At 50.7% G+C, this 27,841-nt stretch overlaps 1 protein-coding gene across 5 annotated transcripts in view; it reads right to left on the bottom strand.

The window, feature by feature from the left end:
- ZMYM3 (zinc finger MYM-type containing 3) overlaps positions 1-27,841 on the bottom strand; it is a 1,331,158-nt gene that overhangs the window by 483,037 nt on the left and 820,280 nt on the right. For all 5 annotated transcript variants that reach the window (XM_069612373.1, XM_069612372.1, XM_069612371.1 and 2 more), the window contains exon 14: positions 4,731-4,792. In XM_069612373.1, coding sequence (XP_069468474.1) covers positions 4,731-4,792 — 62 coding nt within the window. The remainder of the gene's footprint in view (positions 1-4,730; positions 4,793-27,841) is intronic.

Below are 27,841 nucleotides of genomic sequence, written 5' to 3'. Positions count from 1 at the left end.
CTTTGGCTGACTCACACCCTGCGACAGCCCGCTCCATGCTCCACTCTGCTATATCCGATACTCTCGATTTTCTTGCCCCTGTGACGAGGATCCGCCTGAAGGCCAAAGCCAAGTGCAACTCTTGGTACGACTCAGACCTCGTCTCGCTTAAACTCAAGTGCAGGGTGGCTCAGAGGAAATGGCGAGCTTCTGGTACATCCTCTGACAAACTGGCCTGCCGCCTGCTCCGAAAGCAATACAGGCTCCTTGTCCGCACCAAGAAGAGAGCTCATATCCAAGCCTGCGTCTCTGCAGCATCCAACAACTCGGCTGAACTCTAAAATCTGCAAGGAACTGGCCAATACTGACGCAGTCTCTACCTCCCCTCTCTCTTCCCAAGCCCTTTGCATGGCTTTGGCCTCTCACTTCATCTCTAAAACTCAGGACATGTCCTCTATCCTCTCCCCTTCCTCCCACCGCCCCCTGCTCCTCCCTTGGAGCTTCTTCGGCCACCTCTCCTCTGTCCTTTTCTGCCTTTCCCCCATTCTCCCCCGACAAGGTTTCCAGATAAGTCTGTTCTATGAAAGTCTCGTCAAAACAGGTTCACCCCTGCTCCTCCAAAACCATCAATGGCCACATCGACTCTGGCTCCTGGTGGACCGCTGCAACCATTCCTTCTCCACTGGAGTCTTCCCTTCCCCCCTGAAGCACTCCCTTGTGCACCTGAAGAAACCCTCTGTCCACCCTTCCTGCCCGGCCAACTATCGGCCAATCTCCATCACTCTTTTCCTTTGCAAAATCCTGGAATAGCCGGCCATCTCCAAGCTTAATCTCCACACTGAATCTGTTGGTTGCCACCATGACCATCAGTCTGGCTTCAGAGCTGCCAGAAGCACGGAAACTGCTCTCCTGAACATCTGTGAAGACCTGCTCTCCAACCTTGACTCCAACACCCACTGTGTTATCTTACTTGCTCTTCTGCCTTCGATACAGTCAACTTTGCCATCCTGCTCAATCGTCTCTGTGATAACCTGGGGATCACTGATAGGACCCTGGCATGGCCGACTGCTTTCCTCTCTGATCGACCCTCCCAGGTTCAACTTGGGTCCATACTCTCCTCTATCTCTACCCGTGGTGTTCCTCTCTCCCTGGCTTTTCAACCAATACCCGGAACTTCTTGCTCTCTGCATTTCTGCGCTATGCCCCAACTTCCAGTGCTATGCGGATGACACGCAGCTCATTTTCAGGCTACCCCCGGCCACCTCTTCTCCCTCTCATCTCCGACTGTCCGCCATCCAGGAGTGGTGTGCTGCCAATGATCTCTGCCTTAATGCCAGTAAGACTGAGATTCTCCTTATCGGCACACCCATTACCTCCTTTCCTGTCACTCTGTACAGCCTCTCTTGGCCCTCTTCCTGCTCCCACCCGAGAGGCTAAAAACCTCAGGGTCATCTTCAAATCCACAATCTCCTTCTCGCCTCACATCTTACGTCTCTAAGAAGTCACACTACCAGCTGCACCTCCTCAGAGGTATTCTTCCTTTCCTCTTCTTCCCCCAGAAACTAACCGTCTCCAGAGCTCTGGTTCTCTCTAGGCTGGACTATTGCAACAGCCTCTTTCTAAATCTGCCTGCCTCTACTCTCTGCCCTCTGCAACTTATCCAGAACAGGACTGCGAGACTTGTCCTTGGCCTCAAGCCCAGGGACCGTATCTCTCCAGGACTGAAATCTCTGCATAAGCTCCCAGTGGCTGCGAGGATTAAGGTCAAAACCCTCTGCATTCTCCACAAGGCCTTCTGGGGCCTCAATAACTTCAACTCTCCCTTCCTAAATATCTTCCTTCACGAGCTCTTTGCTCATCCGCCTCCAACTCCCTCAGGGTCAGTCGCTACTCCAAGCAACGAGTTGGCAGTAGATCTCCCTGGGGCCTCCCTCTGGAACAGCCTCCCTGCCTCACTGAAACTTGAGGAGAAACATCTCCGTTTCCGGAAGCACCTCAAAACCTCTTTGCTTCTGCTTTTTCTCCTCCTCTCCCTTGCTGAATCCCTGGCTAAACCTGCACTGGTTACCTGGCCGCCCTCTGTTCTTGGGCCCAGGTCCCCACCACGCCAGTCAGTCCCCACCATGCCAGTCAGACACCTGCACTGCCTCCCTGGCAACCCCCCGCACTTTTGACCGTCTCTGCATCCCTACAGTCCCACTACCAGCACTTTACACCTGTTTGTCCGCACTTGACACCAGCTGGCCGTAATTAACTGGTTATTCTTTATCCCATGCACTGCACTCAAATCTACAGGTAGGACACTATTGGTTCATTTTTTTCGCACTTTCCCCCATACCCATGCACTTACGATCTGAATGACACCTGGCCTAATGGGATAGCTGTCCATCTTCCCTCTGTTCCCCCTTCCCTTGCCTCGTCGCGCCCTGAAACACTTGTGTATGGGCGCGTTCTAAATGCCATATCATACCAAATTACTCTTTTCTGTGTTAGATGCAATGGAAGTAATATATACCAACTTTGCAGACACAAATAATTATCCTAAGATCAGGCAACCGTGAATAGGACACCATCTGTGTAAACAAAATCTACTCTATCAAGAATTGGATGGCGGCAAATAGCCTCTGTCTTAACAGGGAAAAAAACAGATCCTCATAGTAGGTTCCCCCACCCGATTAAGCAAGCTCCATCCACAATACACAGCTATCAATATTGATGACACCCCCCCATCACCATCTCCTGGACACTAGCTTTATGATGTGCACTCGCCTCATCCACAGCCTACACTGCCAAACTTATTGCACTGAGGCGACCTTTCCTCACACATCAGCTCTCTTGGCCAAGATTGATTACTGTAAAGTACCTACAAAATAAAATTAACAAAATGATACTAATTCCGAATAAAGCACCAAGAGCAGCACTGGGCATAAAAAATTGCAACATAGAAGAGGCACACTGGCTGCCCATCCAAGCCAGAATACTCCATAAAATTCTCACCCGACAGATTAATTTGTTTCGGGTAACGCCCCCACTTATCTCAACCAAAGTTTAATCCGCAAAATCACAACCACATTCAGATCCAATGCAGACACATCTACTCATCCCCCACTTCTAGAATGCGAGAACAGGCAGACCCAGCTTCCCAGTCGTAGCCCCCAGAATTTGGAAGTCACTCCCAGCCAATATCTGTAATGAGCCCTCCCTTGTCAAATTTAAGAAATGCCTCAAAACAAGGCTCTTTAACAAATTCTGATCCTACATCATATACATAGCTAGAAATCTGGTACCTGAGCCCCGGCCGTCTGCATTTTACCACCTTCACCTAAAGGCATAACCAAGCCCACCTTACTAACTTCAAACTACCACAGTAATATTATAAGATTCCTTCCATATAAACTGTGTGTAACCTTGAAGATTGTAAGATTGTAAACCTGATCTACCATGCAACTATTAAGATTGCAAGTCTGCTTGTAAATAGATTCTGTACCTTTGTGAAGCTATTCTACCATATAACGACTGTATTCCTGTAAATCTGTCAATATGCATCAGCTAAGATCAAGTATACCTGTAAAAGTACGCCGTGATACCCCAGGGTTTGGGGTACAACAAATGCAATAAATAAAACAAACACTAAACTAAGTTGACCTCAATTTACCTGCACTGGCCTTTTAGCTTGTGCTCTCCAAAGGTGACTCCTCTTGAGTTGCTGTGATTTCTCTTTTGAACACTGACTATTTAAGAACATATTTCTACGAAGAAGATCAGAACTGACTTTGCCCATTGATTTGTCCTGGCTCCCTAAAGGCCTCCTGCTGAACCTATTGGCTTTGGCAGTGCTGGTTCCCTCACAGGTCTTAAATGTGGAACACTTTAATACTGGGATAATTGACTGCCTGCATCCCTTTGGGAGAATGCAACTGTTCTTATAACTGATCAGTCTGTTCTGATCTAACCCTAAACATTCCTTCCTTAATTAACTCAATACTGCAAAGGTGATACTATATAAATGCCATACTGACCTCAAATGACATCACGTCCGGGTGCAGGAACATGTGTAACCTATGAATGATTTACTCACCTGCTTGATTGTGCATTTTTTAAATTGAATCCTAATTTGGGATTAATGTTACAGCTATTTACTGCTTTGTAAAGAACGGTTTAATTATCTTTTTGTATAAATATTTTATGCTATAACTGAGTAAGTGTTTAAATGGATATGTGTGATTACGGATTCCAGTGTAAAGCTCTACAGCTCACATTACCCCTCTTAAGATTAGCTGGATGCTCAGTCACACTACCAACTTCTGTAGTACAGGCCTATATTAAAAGGTGGGTTTTCTAATACCAAGAGATAAGTCTTAAGTAATCCCACACCAGTTGGACTGCACCGATTGTTACCCAACACTCCCTATCAGCGAATCCCAGTTGAGGACAAGCCAGAACTGCGTATTCACTAACCTGAAGCATTACATCTCAGCTTACTTTCAGCACCCTGAACTTCGCATGACAAAGGCTAAAGCACAATTCACTATATCAATACAGTCTTCTTCTAACAAGCCACACACCCTAACATACTTGCAGATGCACATTCCTTTCCAATAACTTGTCTATCACACAATGACATCACTAACTTGATGCATCTCCCCCAGAATTAACCAATATCATACACAAAAAGGACAGTGGCTCCAAATACAGCCCTTTCACAATGAAACTGTGCTATTCTGGGTCACCATCAATAACCTAGGACTTACCGTGTTATTTTCAGGTTTGCTGGGAGTAGCTGCAGCTGGCGTTTTAGCATCTGGAGAATTACCTAGGAGAAAAAAACATTTTTACTGAGGTATGTAAATCAAACCTGTGAAAATTAAGCTGCAGAGGGCAACTTTGTGAGCACAAATATTTTAAATGCTTTCGATCAAAAAGAGGACGCCCACAAAGAACAAGTTACTTTCTTACCTGGTAACGTTCTTTCGATGGGATGGTCCGACGATGTATTCAATATCTATGACAGGTAATGTCCACAGCTGTGCTGGTTCGGAAAATCTTTACCGCCTGCGTCGATGACGTTGATGCGCCTTCCCCGAGGACCTCCTCCGACGGCACCCGATGTGATAAGTAGGACGCATGACACCCATAGCCTCAGTTATAGTTTTTTCCCAGAATGTGTGCCACCAGTTTTCTGCCTTGCAGAACGCAAGTTGCAATCGCAAAAGAAATACTGCAGCGGAGAAGGCAGGGAGGGAGCGATATAGAATAAGTCGTCAGACCATCCCATCGGAAGAACGTTACCAGGCAAGAAAGTAACTTTTTCTTCGAGGGGATTGGGTCTTCCGACGTATTCCATATCTATGACAGATTCCCAAAGCAGTACCAAGGAAGGAGGTGGGAAAGAATTTAGAATACAAATTTAGCATGCCCAATCAAATTGCGGAATAGAGAACTGCCTTTCCAAAGGCCAGATCTTGCCCTCTGAGGGAATCAAGGGAATAGTGACGTACAAAAGTATGTACTGAAGCCCAGTTGGCTGCATCACAGATGTGACGAATAGGAACTCCCCTCTGCAGGGCAGTAGACGCAGCCACTCCTCTGGTAGAATGGGCCCGCAAGCCAGCTGGACGATCCTCACCCGCCAAGCGGTAACACTCGGAGATAACTAAAATAATCCAACGAGACAGTGTGTTTCGTCACAGCTTGTCCCAAACGCTTTCCAGCGTAACCAATGAAAAGTTGATTGTCCACTCTGACCAGAGACATGCGCGAAATATAAAAGCTCAACGCTCTCCGAGGATCAAGCCTATCGAGCCTCTCCTCTTCCTTACCAGGATGTGGAGGAGGATAGAACGCCGGAAGAACAACCTTCTGGCTCAAATGAAAATCCGAAACCACCTTCGGAAGAAAAGAAGGACGAACTCTAAGGACAACCGTGTCCTTGTGAAACACAGTGAAGGGTGGCTTAACTGAAAGTGCCTGTAACTCACTCACTCCGCGAGCGGAAGTAACCGCAACCAAAAACACAGTTTTCAGAGTCAACAGCCTCAAAGGGCAAGAATGTAAAGGCTCAAACGGAGCACCCATAAGAAGGGAATAGTTTCTTACCTGTAACTCCATTTCTCCAGCATTGGTATCTTTCATGGATTCACATGCTTAGAATATTCCCCGTCGTCAGACTGGGACCCCTCGGTGCACATATATAGCCTTTTCCAAAGGAAAGCTTTCGACACTTTTGTGTCCTATCTACGTCCTTCTAGACCCGCCTACGCATGCTCCGCAGGCCGTGCTAGTATAAGAGGCCCGCCCCCACGGCTCCCCTTCAGATTTCGGCCCCTCCAAAGTAGGAAGGGTTAAATTTATCACATACATTACATACGGGGAGGTTGGCGGGCGCATGTGAATCCATGAAAGATACCAATGCTGGAGAAATGGAGTTACAGGTAAGAAACTATTCCCTTCTCCAGCATTGGATCTTTCATGGATTCACATGCTTAGAATAGATTGTATAGCAGTAACACTTGAGACGGCGGTGAGAATGTAATGTAACAATATATATCCTCACCCTACTACACAATGCATATCTACCGTAGGGATAAGTTAAGTCATATAACGTTGCCCACATAAAGTATATCGCCCTTAAGAGGGTAGACAACAGAATCTCCACAGGGAGGAGCTTACCTTACTGAAACAGATGGCGCAGGACAGCCCTTCCCATCTGCACCTCGTCTGCATGCTGCCTGGCAAGGCAGTAGTGGCGGGTAAACGTGGGGCACTGACCATGCCGCAGCTTGGCATATGTCCGTCAGCGGAATTCCAGCCCATAACGCTGTTGAGGAGGACATCGACCTTGTAGAATGAGCTCTAGGATGTCCTTGCAGTGGCCTTCTGGCCTTGGAGTGACAAAAAGCAATCGTCGACGAGACCCATCTAGCCAATCCCTGTTTAGAGATTGCTTTTCCTCTCGTCGACGGACCATATGCGACAAACAGTTGCCGAGTAGCCCTGATGTCTTGTGTACGATGTAGGTAGAATTTCAGAGCCCTCTTAACGTCCAGGGTATGAAGAGTTTTTTCTGCTGCCGATGATGGAATGGCGAAGAAAGTAGGCAGAACCACGGATGAGTGTTTGTGACATACCGTCGGAACCTTCGGAACAAACATAGGGTTATTTGCCAGGGCTACCTTGTCCTTAAAGAATCTTAGGTAGGGCGGGTCCACGACCAGCGCTTGTAGTTCCGAGATACGTCTGGCTGATGTGATAGCTATCAAGAATGCCAACTTCCACGAAATGAATTTTATGTCGGACGTGGCCATAGACTCGAAAGGCGGTTTCATCAAGCCTGCCAACACTGTGTTGAGGCTCCACGTCGGGGGAAAACGTTTCACCGGGGGAAAAGCTTGAAATAAACCCCGCATGAAGTGTTTTACCAGTCCGTCACTGAATAGAGGAGACGACTGCCTCTTCCTTGTGAACCTCGAGATGGCTGCCAGGTGTACCTCTATCGATGAGGGGGACAATCCCTTTTCTGCCAAGAGGAGCAGATAAGGTAGAACTTGTTCCGGCGTCACCAACAATGGTTGTAGGCCCCGTTGTCCTCTACACCATTCACAGAATCTCCGCCACTTATAGGAGTAAGATTTGTTAGTAGAAGGGGCTCTAGCCGCCTGTAGAATTTTTTGGCAATCCTCCGAAATGTCTAAAGCGCCGAACTCCGAGAAGTCAGGAGCCAGGACGTAAGGTTGAGACTGTCCGGGTCGTGATGCCACACCGTGCCTCTGTCCCGGGATAGAAGGTACGGGACCTTCGGAAACACTATGGGATGTGCCAGCGATAGATGGAGGAGGTCTGAGAACCACGGTTGCCTCGGCCAGTATGGTGTCACTAGAATCACCCGGCAATTGTATCTGCGTATCCACTGTATTGTTTTCCGTATGAGGGGAAACGGGGGAAAAGCATAGAGGAACATGTCCGTCCATGGGAAGGAGAACGCCTCCCCTACCAAACCCTCTTGGGGCCATCTGCTTGCAAATTGCTCGCATTTCTTGTTGTCTTTGGTCGCGAAGGCGTCCAGAGGGGGGTGACCCCATTTCTCGAACACTTTCCTCAAGTGACCCGTGTCCATTTCCCACTCGTGTATCTGGGCCATGCTTCTGCTGAGGGAGTCGGCTTGGCCGTTCCTCACTCCTGGAAGGTGATGAGCCACGAGGGAAATTTCGTGCTTCGATGCCCAATGCCATGTTTTCTGGGCTTCTATGGAAAGAGTCCTTGATCGTGTCCCTCCTTGTTTCCTCAGATAAAACATGGCTGTTGTATTATCGGTCAGTATTCGCACTCGCGAACTCTTGATGTGTGGTAGGAACGCCTTCAAAGCCCATCGTACCGCTCTGAGTTCCAGTACGTTTATGTGTAGGAGTGACTCCGTTGGAGACCAGCGACCTTGCATTTGGAGAGCACCCATGTGCGCTCCCCATCCGGTTAGGGACGCATCCGTAACTATGGTGCTCTGAAACTCCGGCTCCTGTAGGGGCACACCGTTGTTCATCATTGTGGGAACTCTGCCACCACTGAAGGGTCCGACGTAGCTCGTCGTCCCCGATGGTTATCCTGTCCGACCACGATCCCTGAGCCTGTGTCCATCGGTCCGCGAGGAATTCTTAGACTGGCCTCATGAATAGTCGGCAGTTTCTCACCAGATGGATGCAGGATGCCATGGCCCCTAGGACCGAAACATACTTTCTCACTGAGATCCTGGTGTTTCGCCGTAGCCGGGCCGCTTGTTGAGCGAGTCTTGAGGTCCTGTCGAGAGAAGGTTTCACCAGCCCTGAGTCTCGAACTGTGCCCCCAAGAATACCAGCGTTCTCGATGGCCGCAGAGAGGATTTCCCGAAGTTTATGGCGAATCCTAGCCGTTGTAGAAGCTGCATGGTGGCTTGCAGACTTGTGTTGGTCGACGCTGGGGAGGATCCCCTTACCAGCCAGTCGTCGAGGTATGGGTATACATGGTGGCTTTGCTTCTTTAGCCAGGCAGCCACTGGAGCCAGGCATTTTGTAAACGTTCTGGGGGAGGTCTTGAGCCCGAAAGGAAGAACCGTGAATTGGTAGTGAGTTTGCCCGATTACAAAACGTAGGAATTTCCTGTGTTTCTGACACATTGGAATATGGAAATATGCGTCCTGTAAATCCAGGGACGCCAGGAAATCTCCCTTTTGAACTGCGCAGATCACTTCCTGCAGAGTGAGCATCTTGAATTTCAGGCTCTTTAAGGACTTGTTGAGATAGCGTAAGTCTAGAATGGGACGCCATTTGCCGTTCGGCTTTTTTACGTCGAAGTATCTTGAGTAGACTCCTTGACCTCTGTGATGTTGGAACTAATTCTATCACGCCCTTCGCTAACATGAGTGTAACCTCTTGTTGCAGTACCTTCATATGGGACTGAGCGGTGAACGCAGGTGGGATTTGCGGAGAGTTGTGTTTGAATTGCAGAGAGTGTCCGTTTCTTATAGTGTCTAACACCCATTGGTCCGTCGTTATCCTTTCCCATTCGTCAACATATGCTGAAACTCTTCCCCCAGAACGGTTTGTGGTATGTCACTGCTGATCTTTATTTTGCTTGTCTCTCGACGACGATGGGTATGATGGTCGCTTTCTGGAAGACTGGAAGTTTCGTCGACGGTTAGCCGATTGTGAGACACGTCGGTATCCCTGGGAGGGGTAAGCCGATCTGGCAAAGGATCTGTCTCCAGAAGAGAATCTTGAATTACCTGAAGCCCCTCTATAGGGACGAAAAGACTTGTAACTTCTGCCACTCTGGAGGGCACCCAATGAACGTGCCCTGTCCGAATCTTCTTTCATTCCTTTTAGGGCCTCGTCCACCTTCTCACCGAAAAGAAGGTCTCCCTCAAAGGGCATATCTAAGACCTTGTATTGCACTTCTGGCCTGAAGTAGGTACACTTAAGCCATGACTGTCGACGCAATACCACCCCATTGTTGACTTGCTTGAAGCCTGACTCAGCGAGATCCACCGCGATGTTTATTGCGTGATTTGAGGCTTCCTCACCCTCTCTGACCAGTAGCATCGCCGCCTTCCTCTGTTCTTCTGGAAGATGATCAAGCAGCAGAGCTAGTCTGTGCCACATCTCCCTATCGTATCTGGCCACAATTGCCAGAGAGTTTGCGGCCTTTACTGTGGTCGCTCCCACGGAGAGCACTTTCTTGCCAAAGGCATCTTGGCGTCTCGCTTCGTTCTCAGGAGTCGTCGTGCACTTGTGCTGTGCCTTTGCCTTACTCGCTGCTGCTGCCGCCGACACCACCGAGTCCGGTGTTGGTTGGGAGGATAAACACTTGGGGGTAGACTCTGGAGCCTTAAACTTTTTTTCTAGGCGTCCTTTCACTGCTGGTTCTGAGAATGGGTGTCTCATTGTCTGCAACCCCTCTTTCCATACATGGTCTAGTATTGGTATCGAGAACACAGACCTCCTTCTCTTGCCCATGTGGTCGAACAAAAAACAGTCCTTTTTCTGTTCTTCCTGGGACAGACCAAATTCTTTGCATGCCTTCTCCATCATAGAATGGAATGACGCAATGTCGTCCGGAGGGGACGGGTGAGCTGGGCTTCTGGGGTTTTCCAACTCCGCCTCTGACTCCCAGGTAGGATCCCTGGAGGGGGATAATGAGATATCCGACATGGCTCCCCTGTCAGACTCCGAATCTGGCAGCTCACCTTCCTCCTGTGCCAGTGTTGAGATTGGAGTGCGTGGGTGCGTCGGTTGACGGGACGAGCCTGGCTCGTCGACGGGTGACTGTGGCAGGCTTGCCTGCGGTAGTCGCTGGTCCAACGACCGCAACAAGGACTGAAGCGTGGACAGAATATCCAACAACAAAACCGATTGAGGATTGAGGAGAGGGGGCAGATACCGGTGTAACGGATGCCCTCGTCAACGACTTGTCAGCCGCTCGTAGACCTAGGTCTGTTGGGCCAGCAACTCTCTCGTTCTCCGAGGACAGCAACATAGCTTGTTCCTGTAGCAAAGCCTCCGGGGGGGGTCGGGTCAAAGACTTCAGGCCTCCAGGCCTCCTGTAGGACCCCCCACCCCCCGTCGAGGCCCTCGTCGACGGGACGGTGGATGCCCCCCTGTGCAAGAGGCAGGGAGTCGGCCGATGACTGGACCGCCGTCGACGATGTAGACTTCGCAGGTGGTTTTGGCGGTCTCGCCTTCTCCACACTGTGCCCGCTTTTACTCGACTCTCGACTCGTGGTCGATCTGTGATGATCGCCAGAGGAGGATTTCCTTTCCTTCTCATGCTTTTTTGAGGAGGATGATTTCTTTGCCGAGGAGTCTCTAGTGGAGTGACTTCCAGACAACTCTTTTTCCGACGGTCTAGATTTCTTCGCCGGTGGTTCCGACGAGGCCGCGCGGCGTGATGTTTTCGCCGACTGTGTGGAGCCCACCTCCGGGGGGGGGGGGGGTATGCCCCCGCTCCATCATTCAGCCATGCCATCAGGTGTCGGTTCCAGTCTTTGAGGGTTTTTTGAGAAAAACCCTTGCATATGTCGCAGGTATCCGCCGAATGGTGAGGGTGGAGGCAATATAAGCAGTCCATATGTCCGTCCCCCTCGTAAACCTTTTTTAAGCCGCATGTCGCGCATGGACGGAACAGCGCTTTTCCTGACACAGAGGACATTATACTACTCGAAATCCAATAATGCAACCTAGTACAAAACAGTAGGACAACACGAGGAGATCCCACTACTTTGGAGACGTTTGAAATCTGAAGGGGAGCCGCGGGGGCGGGCCTCTTATACTAGCACGGCCTGCGGAGCATGCGTAGGCGGGTCCTAGAAGGACGTAGATAGGACACAAAAGTGTCGAAAGCTTTCCTTTGAAAAAGGCTATATATGTGTACCGAGGGGTCCCAGTCTGACGACGGGGAATATTCTAAGCATGTGAATCCATGAAAGATCCAATGCTGGAGAAACTTGGTTCAAATCCCAACCTGGCACCAAAAAAAGGTGACGGAGGGAACACATTAGTGAGCCCTTTCAAAAACTGCGAAATTAAAGGAATCTTAAAATAGGAACACTCTTCAGACGAGCGCTTAAATATGGACAGCGCCGCCAGGTAACCTTTAATGGTCCCCACTTGCAAGCCCCTGTGGGCCAAAGAAAGCAAAAAAGACAAAACCATGGGAATGTCGCATTCAAAAGGATCCACATTCTGAACTCTGCACCAGTCGCAGAACTTTCTCCAACGGCAACAGTACAGAGACTTTGTTGCCGGCCGCCTGGCCGAGAGCAACACCTCCATCACGTCTTCAGGGAGGTCCCAATCCTTATACCTCAACCTTTCAGAAGCCAAGCGTGAAGATTGCGGGATCTGACCTCTGGATGGAGAACCTGACCCCCCCCCCCTCCCGTGAGAGCAGATCGTCTCGGTAGGGAAGACGACGTGGAGGGCAGATGGACAAGTCGAGAAGGTCCGGGTACCACGTCCTCCGGGCCCACGCCGGAGCAATGAGGATCATAATCCGGGAACCTCACCTCTGTAACACTTGCGGGATGACGGGGACTGGAGGAAACGCGGACAGCAGTGGGAATGACCACTCCACCACGAACACGTCTCCTAAGGCTCCTCTTGGAGGAAATTCCCGCAAGCAAAACCTTTCGCACTTCCGGTTGACACTGGAGGCTAAGAGATCCACTTGAGGGGTCCCCCAAAGGTCGAAGATCTCCAGGAGAATCTCCTGAGCCAGCTCCCACTCGTGAGAGATCGTGCTCTGCCTGCTCAGAGCGTCTGCCTGCTCAGAGCGTCCGCCGTCTCGTCGTCGTCTCCGGCCAGATGAACTGCCGAGATCGAAACTTCCTGCTGGATGGCCCAGAACTCGAGATGCATCGCCTCCTTGCACAACAGAAGTGACCCTGCCCCCCCTTTTTGTTGAGGTAGTGCATGGCCACGGTGTTGTCCGTCAGCATCAGGACACTCTTCCCAAGCACAGTCGGCAGAAAAGCCTTCAGGGCTAGCCTGACGGCCCTCAGCTCCAACAGATTGATATGGAGTCTGGACTCCGACGGAGACCAACGACCGCTGACTTTCAACTCGTTGGCATGAGCTCCCCATCCCGTGAGGGATGCGTCCGTCACGATCGTCACCTCCGGCCAGGGCAGCCAAAATGGGGCCCCCTTCATCAGATTGCCCTCGACGGCCCACCACAGAAGGTCCCAGGCTACCGAGGGCGGCACCTGAACAAAGTCCGACAGCCTGTCGGAGGACTGAGACCACTGGCGCTTGAGTGCCCACTGCAAAGACCTCATCCGCAGACGAGCCTCTGGCACCAGAAGAATGCTCGACGCCATGGACCGGCTGACACAATCTGCCAAGTCCAAACCCGACTGAACGGCCTCACACATAGCATCCTTGCCATCCTGAACCATAGCAAGGAAACCATCCCGTTCGTCCCCTTCGGGAATATGTTCAGCACCTAAAGCAACACAGTTCTACAGAGTGTGTGTGAAACGAGACAAGGCACATATGGAGTTGGACGCCTGAAGCGCCATACCCCCAGAAGAAAACACTTTCTTCGCCCAGGCGTCAAAACGTTTGTCGTCCCTATCCAGAGGGATGGTAGGATACGACGCCTGCTTTGCCGGGGCCGTAGCCCAAACTCTCCGGGGTGGGGTGCCTAGACAAGTAGCAGGGGTCGCTACTGGCTGGACGGTATTTTTGCGACAAAGATTTGCCCACTGCCGGGAGACTCTCCGGAGCAGTACAAGCCACTGCCACCTTTCTCTGCAGAGCCATATGAAAAGGCAAAACCAGGTCAGTGGGTGGACCGAGATCAACGATGTCCGTGAGATCATCCTGAACGAACTCCCCTAGGGGAGCAGACCAACCCAAGTACTCGGTAACCCGAGACATAAGGCGCCGTTATGAAGAATTGGCATGAGTGCCAGGCTCCGGCCGACAAAACCACCTCCGGAGAGGTGTCCAGTCCACTGGCATCATGCAGCGACTGCCTCAGGTCATCAAACTGGTTATGGCCCGAGATGAGGTAATCTGGAACCGGAACCAGGCCGCCATCAGAGCCTTCATCACCCTCTGAAATGTACTCCAGGCGGGGAGAGGAAGACCTCTGCAGACCAAAGCAGTGCCAGACCTTAGCCATAGCCTTTCTAGGGGCAAATCCCGTGCCACAGGGCCCCTCCGACACCACCACCTCAAAAGGCGTCAACGGCGCCGAACGAGTCGGCGCGGCAGAAAAGGCGCCGACGTCGAGCGAATCGGCGTCGAGGTCAACCTGGGCGCCGACGGCGTGGACGACCCCCTCGGAGGCGGAGCCTCGAGAGAAATCGTCGACGTCGGCGCCACAGGCGTCGACGTCTTCTTCGAAGACGGCACAGGATCACGCGGTCTCGAGCGCATCGAGGACTGGGACCTGGAACGGGCATGGCGCGAACGGCTACCCTTGTCCGAGCGGGACCTCTCCCGCGAGCCATGCCAACCACCCGAGCCCGACGACGTACGGGCGGTGTCTCTCGACCGGTGCCAACCGACCCCACTCGGAGGCGCGGACGGACCAGTGCCCTGCGATTCCAGAATCGCTAGCATCTGCTTCCTGAAGGAAGCCCATTCCTCAGGTGTCGCTTGCATGGAGGGATAAGCGACCCGCCGACGGGCGGAGTCCTCGGAAGAGGACGGGGAAGGCGACCTATGCCGGCGCTACCTGGAATGGCTAGAAGAGGCGGAGGAGTGGCGAGACCGACTTCTGGAAGGAGACCCACTGGCCTTCCGACGACGACACGGAGAATCAAGCCCTCGAGTTTTCGGTCGAAAGCCCTGCAGACCTCGACTTCCGCGGCTTAGACACCCGGCCTACCGACAGCTTCTTCTTGCGTTCCCGCAAGGCCTTTGCAGTGAGCGACTGGCAGTCGACACAGTCGACCGTATCGTGGGCCTCCCCGAGGCACCAGAGGCAGGCGTCGTGCGAGTCCGTGACCAACATCTTGGACCCACAGTCCCCGCAGTTCTTGAAGCCCGGACGCGGGGTCAAAGATGAGACATCGCCACAAACAGGTCTTCACAACCAACCGACCAGGTTCAACGAACCGAGAATAGAAAATAGCAACTCCGTCGAGGCGTACCACGATTCACGAAGCGAACACGTTTGCGGAAAAAACAGAACTGAGGCAATGGGCGTCGTGTGTCATACTAATCACATCGGGTGACGTCGGCCTTCGGAGGAGGTCCTCGGGGACGGCGCATCAAAGTCATCGACGCAGACGACAAAGATTTTCCGAAGCGGCACAGCTGTGGACATTACCTGTCAGATATGGAATACGTCGGAGGACCCAATCCCCTCGAATGCATCTTTACATATTGCGCAACTCTTCAATGTCATGCAATACCGTAGGAGGCTTTTTCCGAATACCACTTCTCTGGGGTTCAAAGGGACTTGCTGCAATAGCGTTAATGTCTGTCCATTAAGTCAGGCCAACAATTGCTGGAAATTGTGACCGAGCAGGAAGGCATCTCTCTTCAGAGATGTAGACTGAGGTAAAGTACAGATACTGCACACACAGGATAGAAATAAAAGAACTGGCCAAAACATAGGTTCTATTTAACAACAATGAGCATTAAGCCCAGAGAAACTGCAACCCCCTGGGGAGGGGTGTCAGAAGAAATCCTTGATAAAGTAACAAGGCGTCCACCAAGTTTGTCCAAAACACTACATGGCAATGGCTAGAGAGCAGATATGATATACATTACTCACCGTAATCTTATTTTTGGTGCTTGTATCTGCTTAGATTCACATGCTGTTCATATAGTCGTAAATGTGGATTAGTGCATCTTTTTTTTTATATCGAAAAGGGACAGCGACCTGGGAATGTCTAACACTATCCCTACAATGTAGTGTACCCATGATCCTCAAGCGTCAAGGCCTCCCTGGTTATTTTTGCTCTGCCAAAGGGAGTCTGTCTAAAGAGAATGCGTGAGTATGAAGAAAGAAAGGTGTAAGATGTGTATGTTCCTTAGACTCCAAGAGGGGAGGAAGGATGGGAGCAGGTGAATCTAAGCAGATACAAGAAACAGAAATACGGTTACAGTGAGCAATATATGTCTTCTAATGCTTAATAAAAGTAGTGAGTGAAGTACTCCTAGTCCATTGTCCCCTGTCATACATAGTACATGGACCAGAAGCATTTTTCCTACCCCTTTAAAATTAGAACATGCAGAGACGGAAGCGTGACCATGGCCCACTAGCCCAGCCCACCATCACCTCACTTCAGTCCCCTTTGTAGCACTGGAAACAAGACCACAGTCTAGCCTAGAAACATTTTAATATGGCGGGGGATGGATGGCGTGACGTATGGCGGAAAGGCGACTTTATTCTTTATTTAATTTAAAGTGATTTTAAATCAAAGAACTATTTCACATACTTATTTACAATAGAAAAAACAATATATTAAGTACATCGTTAGGGAGAATTCTCCGAAATGTGCTAATTCCCCTCTACCTTGGAAAAACACAGCTCTTTTTGCTGGACTTTAGGACTTTCAATTTCTAACCTGGAGAGAGTGGGCCCTTTTCCCCACTCGCTCATGTATTTTTCTCTGATTTATACTCTGTTTATTTTGACTTTGGAAACTGACAAACTCCATAGGCATCATCTGTACATTGAGATTTACTCTGCGTGCCAAACCAGGTTTGGTCCCTTTGTTGGGATTCACTGGTGAAGGCCACCTCTGCCTCCAGCGTGTCTGGCAGGGCAGGAGGTGCACGAAACTCACTGTGCTGAATCCACTTGGTTACCGGAATGCACCCAAAGGAGATTGGCCAGCTGGAGGACAGCCACCCTGCTGTGTGGTTGACAGCTAGGCTACGAATGAGATTTTGATGCTTAAAAGCGAGCCTTTTGGCTTGGCAGGCCGAGTAGACCACTGGACGGAGGAATCCGAAGATCATCATGCAAGGGCGACTTCGATCCTTGGGTTGGTGGGACCAATCAACCCCAAAGTGAACTCGTCTGGACATCCTCTTGGAGCTGGCAGAACTTCCACTGCTGCTGCAGAAACCGAAGTGCCAGGGAGAGGAACTCCAGATCGAGTGCATCGCTTTTAAGTCAGACCAGAGCTCCAGGAAAGATCCTACAGACTCCCTTTATGCAGGACTGACCAAGCCCGAGCAACAACAGAGTGCTGGACCCCAGATGCAAGGAATGTCCAGAGTGGTATCCGAGAGACCGCAGTGGTGCTATTTGCTATAGACGCAAGGAGCTGAAACCACAAAGTCCCGCTGAATTGAAATGTGTTCATTGCTGCCGCCGACCTTCAAATTGTGGTGCAGGAGTCCCCACACATAATTGCATTTCTGATGCTTATGTCTGCTTAAGATTCAAATGCTATCATTAGGCTAACATCTAGTGGTAGCAGAAGAGTATTACATGGTTTGTTTTTGAAACTCGAAATGGGAGGTTGACAGGGTATGCAAGTAATACTATCCCTAGTGTGACGTCCACTGTACCCATGGTCTTTCAAGCGTCAACGTCCCTCAGATTGTTTTGACTGACATGAGGTAGCATGAAGTGTAGCGTAAGTACAGATGTAATCAAGCAGATAAGAGTAGATGAAGCCAGACAAACATCTAAGCACCTTTTACTCCACAGGGAAGGAAGGGTGGGCGCATGTGAATCCAAGCAGATACAAGCATCAGAAATACGATTTCTGTGAGTATTGTATTCTTTGAGGCTTGTGGATCTGCATAGATTAGCGAGCAGTGTCTGGAGAAGGTAGTGGGTTGTGAGAAGATACAGCGGCAAATGGAGGTTTTAGCACCACTTGTTCCACTTGTGAATCTGCTTCAGAATGTGTGTAAAAGCTGTAGTGCTGAGAAAAAGTATGTATATAGTTCCATGTAGCTACTTTGCAAACAGCATCCAGCAGGACATTTCCAATATATATCAGTAGCTCCTGTACCCCTGGTAGACTGAACTCTTGGTGTGAAAGGCAGATTTTTGTTTGATAGTTAATGCAATTCATTGTAAATAAGGAAGTGCTATATGTTTTAAAGAAGTAACAGTCATCAATGTAACACGCATAGAGTAAAACAACTTGTTTCAGCGTTAGGGAGACGCAGAGTGTTAGGGAGAATTTACAGTTTAGTGCTAAATTCCCCCCACCTTAGAGACCCCCAGCTCTTTTGCTGAACTTTGGGACCTTGTACTTGTAATTCTATGTGTTTTCGATCTGTGTTTGTTTTGCTTGTTGAGTCTGACTAACTCTATATGCTTCATCTTTTACATAGTGTCACACAGCACCTTCAGTGCAGTAGCACAGGGAAGTCTTTCAGATTTCCCAAGATTTAAATCCCTTCTCTTGGATAAACTACTGTTTCCAAAAGCAGTGAAGTGGAATTGACTTTACTTACATTTTGTAACTTTCTAGATCCAGCACACACACTATCTTACAATAGGGTCCTGGAGGGGATACTTAGTAGCCCCTTTGTCTAGCTTCTCATTTAACATTTTTATGTTACCCTTTACTCTATAAATGGCTGGAGGCACGGGTTTACTTTTAACTACCGTGATGTGCATTTACCGCGGGCTGCGTTCGCAGCTGCAGTAAAGCACCCAAGGGTGCCAGTTCTTTGGCAAAATGGCCCCAGACTTCTTTTTTCGCCATTTCTTTGTGGAAAGGTCCTTCTTGAGATTTACTCTGCGCGCCAAACCAGGTTTGGTCCCTTTGTTCATTTTGCCTTTGGCGGGATTCACGAGTGAAGTCTGCCTCTGGCTCCAAGGTGTCTGGAGGGGGCAGGAAGCGAGGGAGGTGCCCAAAACTCCCGGTGCTTAATCCCCATTGTTATAGGAATGCACCCAAAGGTGATTGGCTGGCTCGCTGTCTGGCAAGGACAGCCACCCTGCTGGGTGGCTAAACAGCTGGGCTGGAACGAATGGGAGAAACCTGCATAAAAGGTGAGGCTTTTTGGCTTGGAGGGCAGTCTCGACCACTGGATGAAGGAATCCAAAGAAGAAATTGAAGAAGACACCTGCACCAACTCCTGGACCGTTGGTTTGCCCGGTGAAGCCCTGCTACTCTGCCGATACTCTAAATTCGTATCGACAGAATCCCCACAAGGACAACTTCTCCCTTTGAGTTGGTGGGACCAATCCACTCCAAAGTAATCCACCTGGACATCCTCTCTGAGCTGGTTGAAATTCCACTGCAGTTGCTGCTGGAACCGAATAGCCACAGAGAGGAACACCAGATCGTGTTGGTTTCTTTTAAGCTGGCCAAGCGCTCCAGCAAGATCCTCCGGACTCCCAGGAAGCAGGACTGACCGAGCCCGAGCACCCTCAGAGTGCGGGACCCCAGAAGCAAGTCGAGCCACAGCTGGAAACCGCAGTGTTTCCATTTGAGAAAGACGCGAGGAGCTGAAACACCGAAGTGCCACTTGTTTGAAGATTGCTGGTTACGGTCGGTCCCATTGTAGTGCAGGAGTCCCCAGATGTCCTTAACTCACAAGCCTAATCAGCTTGTGGCCCTACTCTGATTTCTTCTTAATCTACAAAGACTTCTAAAGCATTGTGCAAAACTTACTTATCTGCAAGAAGTGCTTCAGTTAACCTTGACTTTTGCTAACTTAACATTGGCTGGCCTGGCTCCCTGAATGACTCTTCTCTCCTCTGCTGATTTGTTGTGTCCTACTTCCAGGAAGGGGTTAACTAACTTTGCATTGCGGGTTACCAAAAGTACTTAACTGCCGCAGGATATTTGTGTGATCTCTTATTTTGTTCCAATAACCTTTTACTTTGACCTACTCCCAAATCCGATTCTAAATGCAATAGTGATATAATAATGTCCCCTGCACCCTAACTAATGAAGTCACCTGAGGGTGTATGTTGTGTCTGTGGGCCATCCAAAGAAAATACTTTCTTATTTAGAAGACTAAGACTCTGTATTTTGCAAGTGTATTTGTGTGTTGATTTATATATTGCTCCCTTCTGAAGAAGGCTTATTCTAACTAACAGATAAATTAATAATTGTTTAATCAAGAAACCTTGTGTGTAAAATGTTATTTGAATACTTATCACTGTGAATCTGTAACTCCCCTAAAGCTCACATTGACCCCTCTTGAGATAAGCTTGGCTGCTCAGACACACTACCAACCTGTAGTGCAGACGTATACCAAAGGTTGGGTTCCTATTGCCAGGATGTCAGGGTTGTTGTAGTGCACCCAAAGGGTACTGCATACAATCTTGCCTAAAAGTGTGTATCTAGGCAGTAGTGTTGTGTAAAGGTATGTACAGAACTCCAGGTTGCTGCTTTGCAAATGGACTCAAGGGGAACATTTGAAATTAATGCTATGGAAGCCCCTGTGCCCCGAGTAGTGTGATCTTGGGTTGAAGGGCAGATCTGCGCCTGCAGGGGATCCACGTCTACCCCTAACTGGACGACTGGCTCATCCGAGCAGGGACAAGGGAGCTTGCCGTGGATAACACAGCAAAGACCGTCCAGCTGCTCTTGGACCTGGGATTCTCCATCTTTCCCAAATCCCACCTGGTCCCGTCGCAAGTCACACTGTTTCTGGGAGCAAAGCTCGACACAGTGGCACGTTTGGCCTCACAGTCGGAAGAAAAGACGAAGGCCATCCTGGGCCATGAGCCACCGCCAATCCCTTGGAGGCACCCTGCTTGCCTCCGACGCTCCGAAAGGACGGCCCCCGTTGCCGGAGAACGCCTAGGGCCCTAGCAGTCTCTGTGTCCGCCTTGATGGCTTGGAGGGATTCATCCACCGTTTTCCCAAACAGGTTGTGCCCATCGAACGGTATGTCCAGCACCTTGGCTTGCACATCCTGGCAGAAATCCGTCGCCTTGAGCCAACCTCGTCGTCTAAGGCAAACGCCGTTGCGTAGCTGGCGGAAAGCGGTATCGGCAATGTCTGTTGCCACCGTAATGGCGTGGTCCGATGCCACTTCGCCTTCTTGCAAGATCTCCAGGGCCTTGGCCCTCTTGTCATCCGGTAGGAAGTCCAACAGGGGGGCGATCATGTACCATAACACCCTGTCGTAGCAGGCCACGATCGCGAGGGCGTTAGCCGCCTTAACCGTTGTTGCCGCTGCCGACGAGATAACTCGTCCCATTGCGTCCAGCTTCTTCCCTTTGTCGTCCGGCGGGGAAGTTGACGTTGAGATCGATGCCCCACCCGCTTTCTTATTTGCCGCCGCTGAGACGTCCGAGTCCGGGGTAGGTTGTGCCCTAAGGCACAAAGGGGCCGCGTCAGGGACCCGGTACTTCTCCTACCGATCCTTCTTTTCAGGCGTCGTAGACTGGTTCTTGAGAAGGGTGAGACCCTCATCCCAGATGTCATCCAGCAGAGGCACGGCGAGGACTGACTTCCTCCTGGCCTTGCGTCGTTGGTAAAGGAAACCTTCCTTCTCCTTGGGGGTAGAGCTGAAAAAGCTCTGATGCCCTGGCGATCATTGCATGGAAAGATCTGATCTCATCGGACGGGGAGGCCCGGGCTGGTGATGGGAGCTCTGTCCAGTCGTCGTCCTCGGTACCCGTCGTAACCCTGTCTGTTCCCGTGTCATCCCCAGGGACGGGGGACGTGGGTAAAGGCCGAACAGGCTGCGAGGGCTGAGAAGGCGGGGCTGGGTGGATCCGTCTTCTCTTGTTCGGGGGGCTTCCCGCCGGGACCGGTTCTGGTTCCTCCGTCGGACCTGGTACCGGGTCCTCTGTCGGTGGTAAGGGCAATCTCGTCCGTATCTCTGAACATTGTATCACAAACAAAATGGCCGCCGAGTTATCCTGCGGTTCCGGAGGCGACGGCTGACTAGGACCCTCGCCAGTGCCGCCGTCACTCGTCACCCTCGTTGGGATCCCTCCCGTGGGGATGGGCCTCCTCGACGCCCTCATCGAGGCCCTCTAGGACTTCTGCCAACTCCTCCTCGGATGTTGTGTCCGTGTCCACAACGGCCACCGCCCCCCCCCCTCTTTTTCCGCTGGGGTCTTCATGGGGGTCTTTTCGATGGGTCTGAAAGAGGCTTCCTCCGCGGAGGCAGGGAGACTCTGGGCCCCGAGGTCGCCTCCACTGGTGTAGCCTCCACAGGCTGCGCCAGGGCCGCCGCGACTCCCTCGATAGAGGCCTTGGCCGGGTGAATCAAAGCCTTCACCGCCTTAGGCGCGCTTGAGGCCTTCACCTTGGGGGGAGGGTCACCGCCTCGCTCCCCCTCGGCCGAATCCTTAGAGATCGACCGGGGCCTCCCCAGAGGCTTACCCGGGTTCTCGGATTTCCTCTTCCCCGAACCAGAGCGTTGGCTCGTGGTTGATGGTGCCGGGGAAGGCGTGTCCTGCCTGGCAACCGAGGAGCCCGACCGTTCGGCGCTCCCGGTGCCCGCAGACTCACGGTGCTTTGCCGTCTGTTGTGCCCCCGGCACCAGGGCGCCCTCACATGACTTAGAAGACCGCTCGGACTACTTCTTCTCACCTGACGGACTCCTTCCTTCCAGCCAGTTGGAGAGACGAAGGCGTCGGTCCCTGATGGTCCGTTTCAACATGTTCCTGCAAAACGCACAGTCCTCCTCCTGCGTTTTGTCCTCATGAAGGCAACAGACATTTTGAATGCTCGTCCTCCTTGAACACATTCTGTAGCTGGCATCCAGGGCAGACCCCAATTAGCTTACCGTTTGTCGAGCTTCCTTTCTCCTGGGCCTTGGTCGGGTAGGCCGCAGAAACTTCTGGAATCCTCCAGGAAGCGTAACTCGACAAAATCTTCACCCTTGAGGGGCGTAGAAAAATCTGACACGGTTCCCCGTTAATCGGATGTAGAGACGGTGGAGCTTGAGGCTCTATTTGACCGAAAAATTAGAAATTCTCTTTGAAAAAGCACGAAAACGCAGCAAAAGCACGAGAGCTAAACACGAGGACTCCTAACACTTAACGTGCGGTAAAAATCTGAAGATGGCTGCCAGAGGCAGGGCTTAGGGAGAGGGCAGTCATTGGCTGGGGGCAATATGATCCAGAGACCAGTGATTGGTTACTACTGAGAAAGATCAGAAACGAAACTGATACTTATTTTTTCTTTACCGAGGATTCCCAGCCTGACAACTGAGAATATTCATGAGCATGTGTATCCATGCCAGACCCCATGCTGGAGAAAGTGTGAACCAACAATAGACCTAGGAGGAAAGCAGGTTGGTTAATACAATGGGCAGAATACTGTGCCCCTACCACTAGGCACAATTCTGTATGAGGATCCCCCCACCTGGGCAACCTGTAAATAAAGATACAACACAAGCCCAGTCCATATATTGTTTATATTAGTCTTATTTCCCTCTAAAAAGGTTCTACTGCCGCAATGTACCTGGAATAGAGTTTGATGTCAGGTCATCGACAGTTCCTTCTTGAGCGGCTCCCTTTAAAGGCAGGATTCACGGTTTGTCGAGATCCCACGAGGAAATGGTGAACAAAAGGCATCAGCTTCGGTCCTGGCGGTGCTCATCTACGATCGGTCGTGGACGTCCTGCGAAGATGGGGCTTGTGGTGCACTTCGGCGATGATAGTTCGTTACCGCAGAGAGTTAACGAATACCTTTGACCCAGCAAGGGCGCCTGGTCGTCAGTGTCTTTGTGGTCTTCGGGTGGCGGCAAACCCACTGGCCGATTCTTGTCGTCGGCCTTGACTTTCTCTACCGGGACAAAGTGGTTGTCTGTGATGAGCAAGAGAATCCTTGTTTCAAAGTGTTCTTAGGCAAAGGAGCACTGCAGCTCCGGTCGGCGACAGTGATTGACTTCAATGTCCGGGTGCTTCGCTTTGTGATTCCGCGGCTATCTCCGGTCAGCAGCCGTTCGAGGGTTTGACGTCCAGGGAGCTTTGGCAAAGGTCAGTTGGTGCACGATGGTCCCTCGTAGCTCGGGGGACAGGTCTTCTAGCCAGGTCATCTCTTGGGTCAGTTCCTTAAAGGCAAATAAGCTTTCAGATTGGCGAAGGACTGCAGCAGCGATTCTTCTTCTTCCAGTGGGCTTCAAGGTTAAGCATCAATTATCAACTTCAAAATGATTTATAGCAGTGAGAGACCCCAAGATATACTGTTGATCTCCCATTCACTGTGCTGGGTCACAACCAGGCAACCAATCATTTAGAAGGGCTTCCAGGCAGGCAGCCAGATAGGATTCAAGTCTAGATAGGATTGTGAATGTTAGCAATTGCGCACTTGGTCACAGTTGTGAACATTAGCCTGTACTAGACCTAGTCAGCAATGTGAATGTTAAGCTGTCCATCTTTTAGAGAGAAATGTGAACATTAGCCTGCCCAGACCCATACTAGATTGTGAATGAGGCAATACTGCACTTAGTTAGAATTGTGAACATTAGCCTGCATCAGACTGACACGATTGTGAAGGATAGCCTGAGTCGCTTCTAGATAGTAATGCAAATGTTGGCATGTTTCACACTTGAGTGGAGCTGTGAACAAGAGCCTGATTCGCAGCTAGATAGAAATGCAAATGTAAATGTGGACATGCCCCACACATGTACCCCATGCTGTTGCTATATATCTGTACCCCCCTCCCGTCGCTGTAAACCCTGCCCTGTCTGTGTCCGTGTGTCACTCTGTTCCCTGCCATCCTGTTCACGTGCCTGATCTCAGCCGCTTTAAAGATAACCACATCACTACGCTTACCCTCTACTATATATCATTAAACTAGAACACAGCTATACCACCGATTAATTTGGCCTAGCTGTTCACATACGAATAAACCCCCCCCCCCACATGAACACCTCATCACCCTAATAGAATGCAGCAAGCCAAGCACATTCCGGCCTAGTTGCTCACATGTGTCCTTTCAGGCCCAACGCAGCCAGAGCCCATTCTGGGTGTCCACACACCAGACTGCACACATCCAACTGATATGTTCAGCACCGCACCCAACGCTAGGATGCAGCTACCATCCGGCAATTACATCAGCTGCACACATCTCTGGTGCATCCACGCACCCTACGACACCATCTCTCTACTGACCAGAACTACGGTTCCCAAGGGTGTTCAACATACCAGCGCTTTGAGGTCATACCAATGAAATCTAGAGCGCTATATAAATGCCAAGTAACATAACAATCAGGCTCACAGTGCATTCAGGCCATTCTCCTCCCTCCAGACACTCACAAAAAGGAATGTGTATTGGGAGAAGTACCCAGCCATTCAGCACTCCACACTGCATTTGTACCAGTTTCAGGCAGGGCTGTCTCAGTCTTGTGTCACATACCAGAAACCAGACACCCATAACAACAAGTGCATATTGGTCATCCACTCTATTCACCCAGGTCCCACTCCAAGGGTGTACCCACAACATACAGTCACTGGGAAAGCTCCAGCCGGTCTGGTCTACTCCCCCACCCCCATACCACCATATATGGAACTTCCACCCAACAGCCAGTCAGGGGAAGGGACAGAGTCAGGGCTTCCAAGGACATTGGGAACAACAATGTAACAGGCAATAGAAAGCAAGAGGCCACAGGGGCTATCTCGTCTCCTATCAGGTATCAACTAATTCCAATGGCAGGGCCTGGGTATCCCAAAATGTAGGCTACTCAGAACACCTGTCAAATTCAGCACGGAGCTGCCACCAGCCCATACCCTGCTCTGTGGGCCTCACGCAGGTGCCCAAAAACATACACTAGGGGTACAGGGTGATACCCCCACCCATGGGTGCCATAAGGGTATCCCAAGGGTCTGTACACCAAACCAAAAAGAGGAAGAGCTGCACTGCAAGGAGTTCCATATGGACTCCTGGGCAGAAAACAATACATCACATACATGAAAAAGGACTACAGAACAAGGACAGGGAGGCCCTGGCCCTCAAATGCATTTCCAGCATCACACTGCTCTCCTCATATCAAGCGTGTGGATGCTTCTTTCTGCCACATTAGTGGGGTTCTGGAAAAAGGTTGGTAGTTCTATTGATTGGTTCACGTGGAACTTTGCAATACATTTTGGCGCAAAACATGGGTGAGGGCGCAGGACCACCTTATCTTTGTGAATCGTGACAAATGGGTCTAGAACTGAGAGGGCTTGAAGTTCACCAACTCTCCTTATTGAGGTGATGGCCACAAATAAGACAGTCTTGTAAGTGAGTGCTTTAAGGCTAGCCTTATGCATAGGTTCAAGGGGAGGACCCATTAGTTTAGTGAGTACCACTTTCAGGTCCCGTCTGGGAGCTGGGTTGGCAATAGGGGAAGGGCTTTTTACACCTTCCATAACAGCTTGGATTACTGGAAACCTTTTGTGGCGTGGTGTATGCTGAAAGTGCAGCTAAGTGGACTTTTAGAGAATTGAATCTAGCAGGTGAGTCAGATACAGGACAGTATGTATAGGTGTGCATTCAATGGGAATGGTGCTTTTGCCAGTGCACCAGATGACAAAACGTTTCCACTTGCTAAAATAGCAGTGTCTGGTGTTAGGTTCCCGTGCTTCCCTAAGCATGTCCATACATCTTTGAAGGAGATGACCAAACTCTATGTCCCTGTAGTGTTCCTCCCCCCCCCCCCCCCCGTCTTGCGATAGCATATTGTAAGGGCATGGCAGCTTCCTGGGAGGGAAGACTGACATTGACATGAGATGGAAGAACCAGGGCGGGGTGCAGGGGGCTACCAGGATCATCGTGACTGACTCCTGGTGCATCTTGGGCACTAGCTTGTTGAGGAAGGGAGTTGAGGGGTCATAGGGGGAGGGGTTGTGGCGTAAAAACATTTTCCTGACCATGTAATCCAGAATCCGTTCCCCGTGGAGTGGATCTGCAGGTAGATGGATGCGTAATCTGGGCATTGCGGGTTCTTCAGAGATGCAAACAAGTCGATTACAGGGAACCCCCAGTCTGCGAAGACGTTGAGAAACAATGTCTTCATGCAGTCGTTACTCGTACTCTGCGGGTAGGGGGGAGTCTCTGCTGAGTACGTTCGCCAGAAGATGGAGTTCCCGTGGAACGTGTTGTGACAGGAGGAACATCTTGTGTTTGAGAGCCTATTTCCATATGTTTTGGGACAGTTTGGATAACCCTGGAGAGTGAGTGCCCCCTTGTTTGTTCACATAATACATGGCTGTGGTACTGTCCGTGAGCACTAGGACTGTCTTCCCTGGATGTCTGTTTGGAATGCCTTCAGGGGCTTGAATACTACTAGCAATTCCAACAGGTTTATGTGGGAAAGAGAACGTGCCTCCCATTGACTCCGGATGAGCCACTCTGCGGGCCAACAATGGGCACTGCTAGCTTTCCCTGGCGTGTCAAAGTCGAGAGGGGGGGAAACCCCCACTTCTGGAAGATCCTTGTTACCTTCTCTTCCTTCAGCTTCCACTCGTGCAACAGGCCTGCGTCTCAGAGCGTCTGCCTGAACATGCTGGACCCCCAGCAAATGGTAAGCCGCAATGTGAATTCCCTGAGCATTGGCCCAATACCAGACCTCCTGAGCCTCCCTGGACAGGAGCCGAGAATGCGTACGGCCCCGCTTCCTCAAATAGAACATTGTGGTGGTATTGTCTGTCAACACGCGAACCACTGCGCCTTGACTGCGAGGTAGAAAGGATTTCGGAACCCAGTTCACTGCTCTCAACTCCAATATGTTGATGTGCAATAACTTCTTCCCGAGACCATAGGCCGTGGACTTGCGACTGGCGAGGTGCGCCCCCCCCCCCCCCCCCCCCACAACCCACCTGGGAGGCATCCGTCGCTATTGTGAACTGAAAGTCTGGCTCCAGCAGGGGCATGGCCCTTACAAGATTTTCTGTGCAAGCCCACCACCTCAGGGCTTCCACCAGCCCCGAGGAGATGACCACCTTGTCAGACCATAATCCCCGACTCTGCGACCAGCGGTCTGCGAGAAATTCCTAT

This window comes from Ambystoma mexicanum, chromosome 5p (assembly GCF_040938575.1).
Source record: "Ambystoma mexicanum isolate Mex_15411 chromosome 5p, UKY_AmexF1_1, whole genome shotgun sequence".
In the NCBI taxonomy this organism is placed as follows: Eukaryota; Metazoa; Chordata; class Amphibia; order Caudata; family Ambystomatidae; genus Ambystoma; species Ambystoma mexicanum.
Note: the sequence above shows the minus strand (reverse complement) of the source record. Positions and strands in the feature narration are given on the sequence as shown.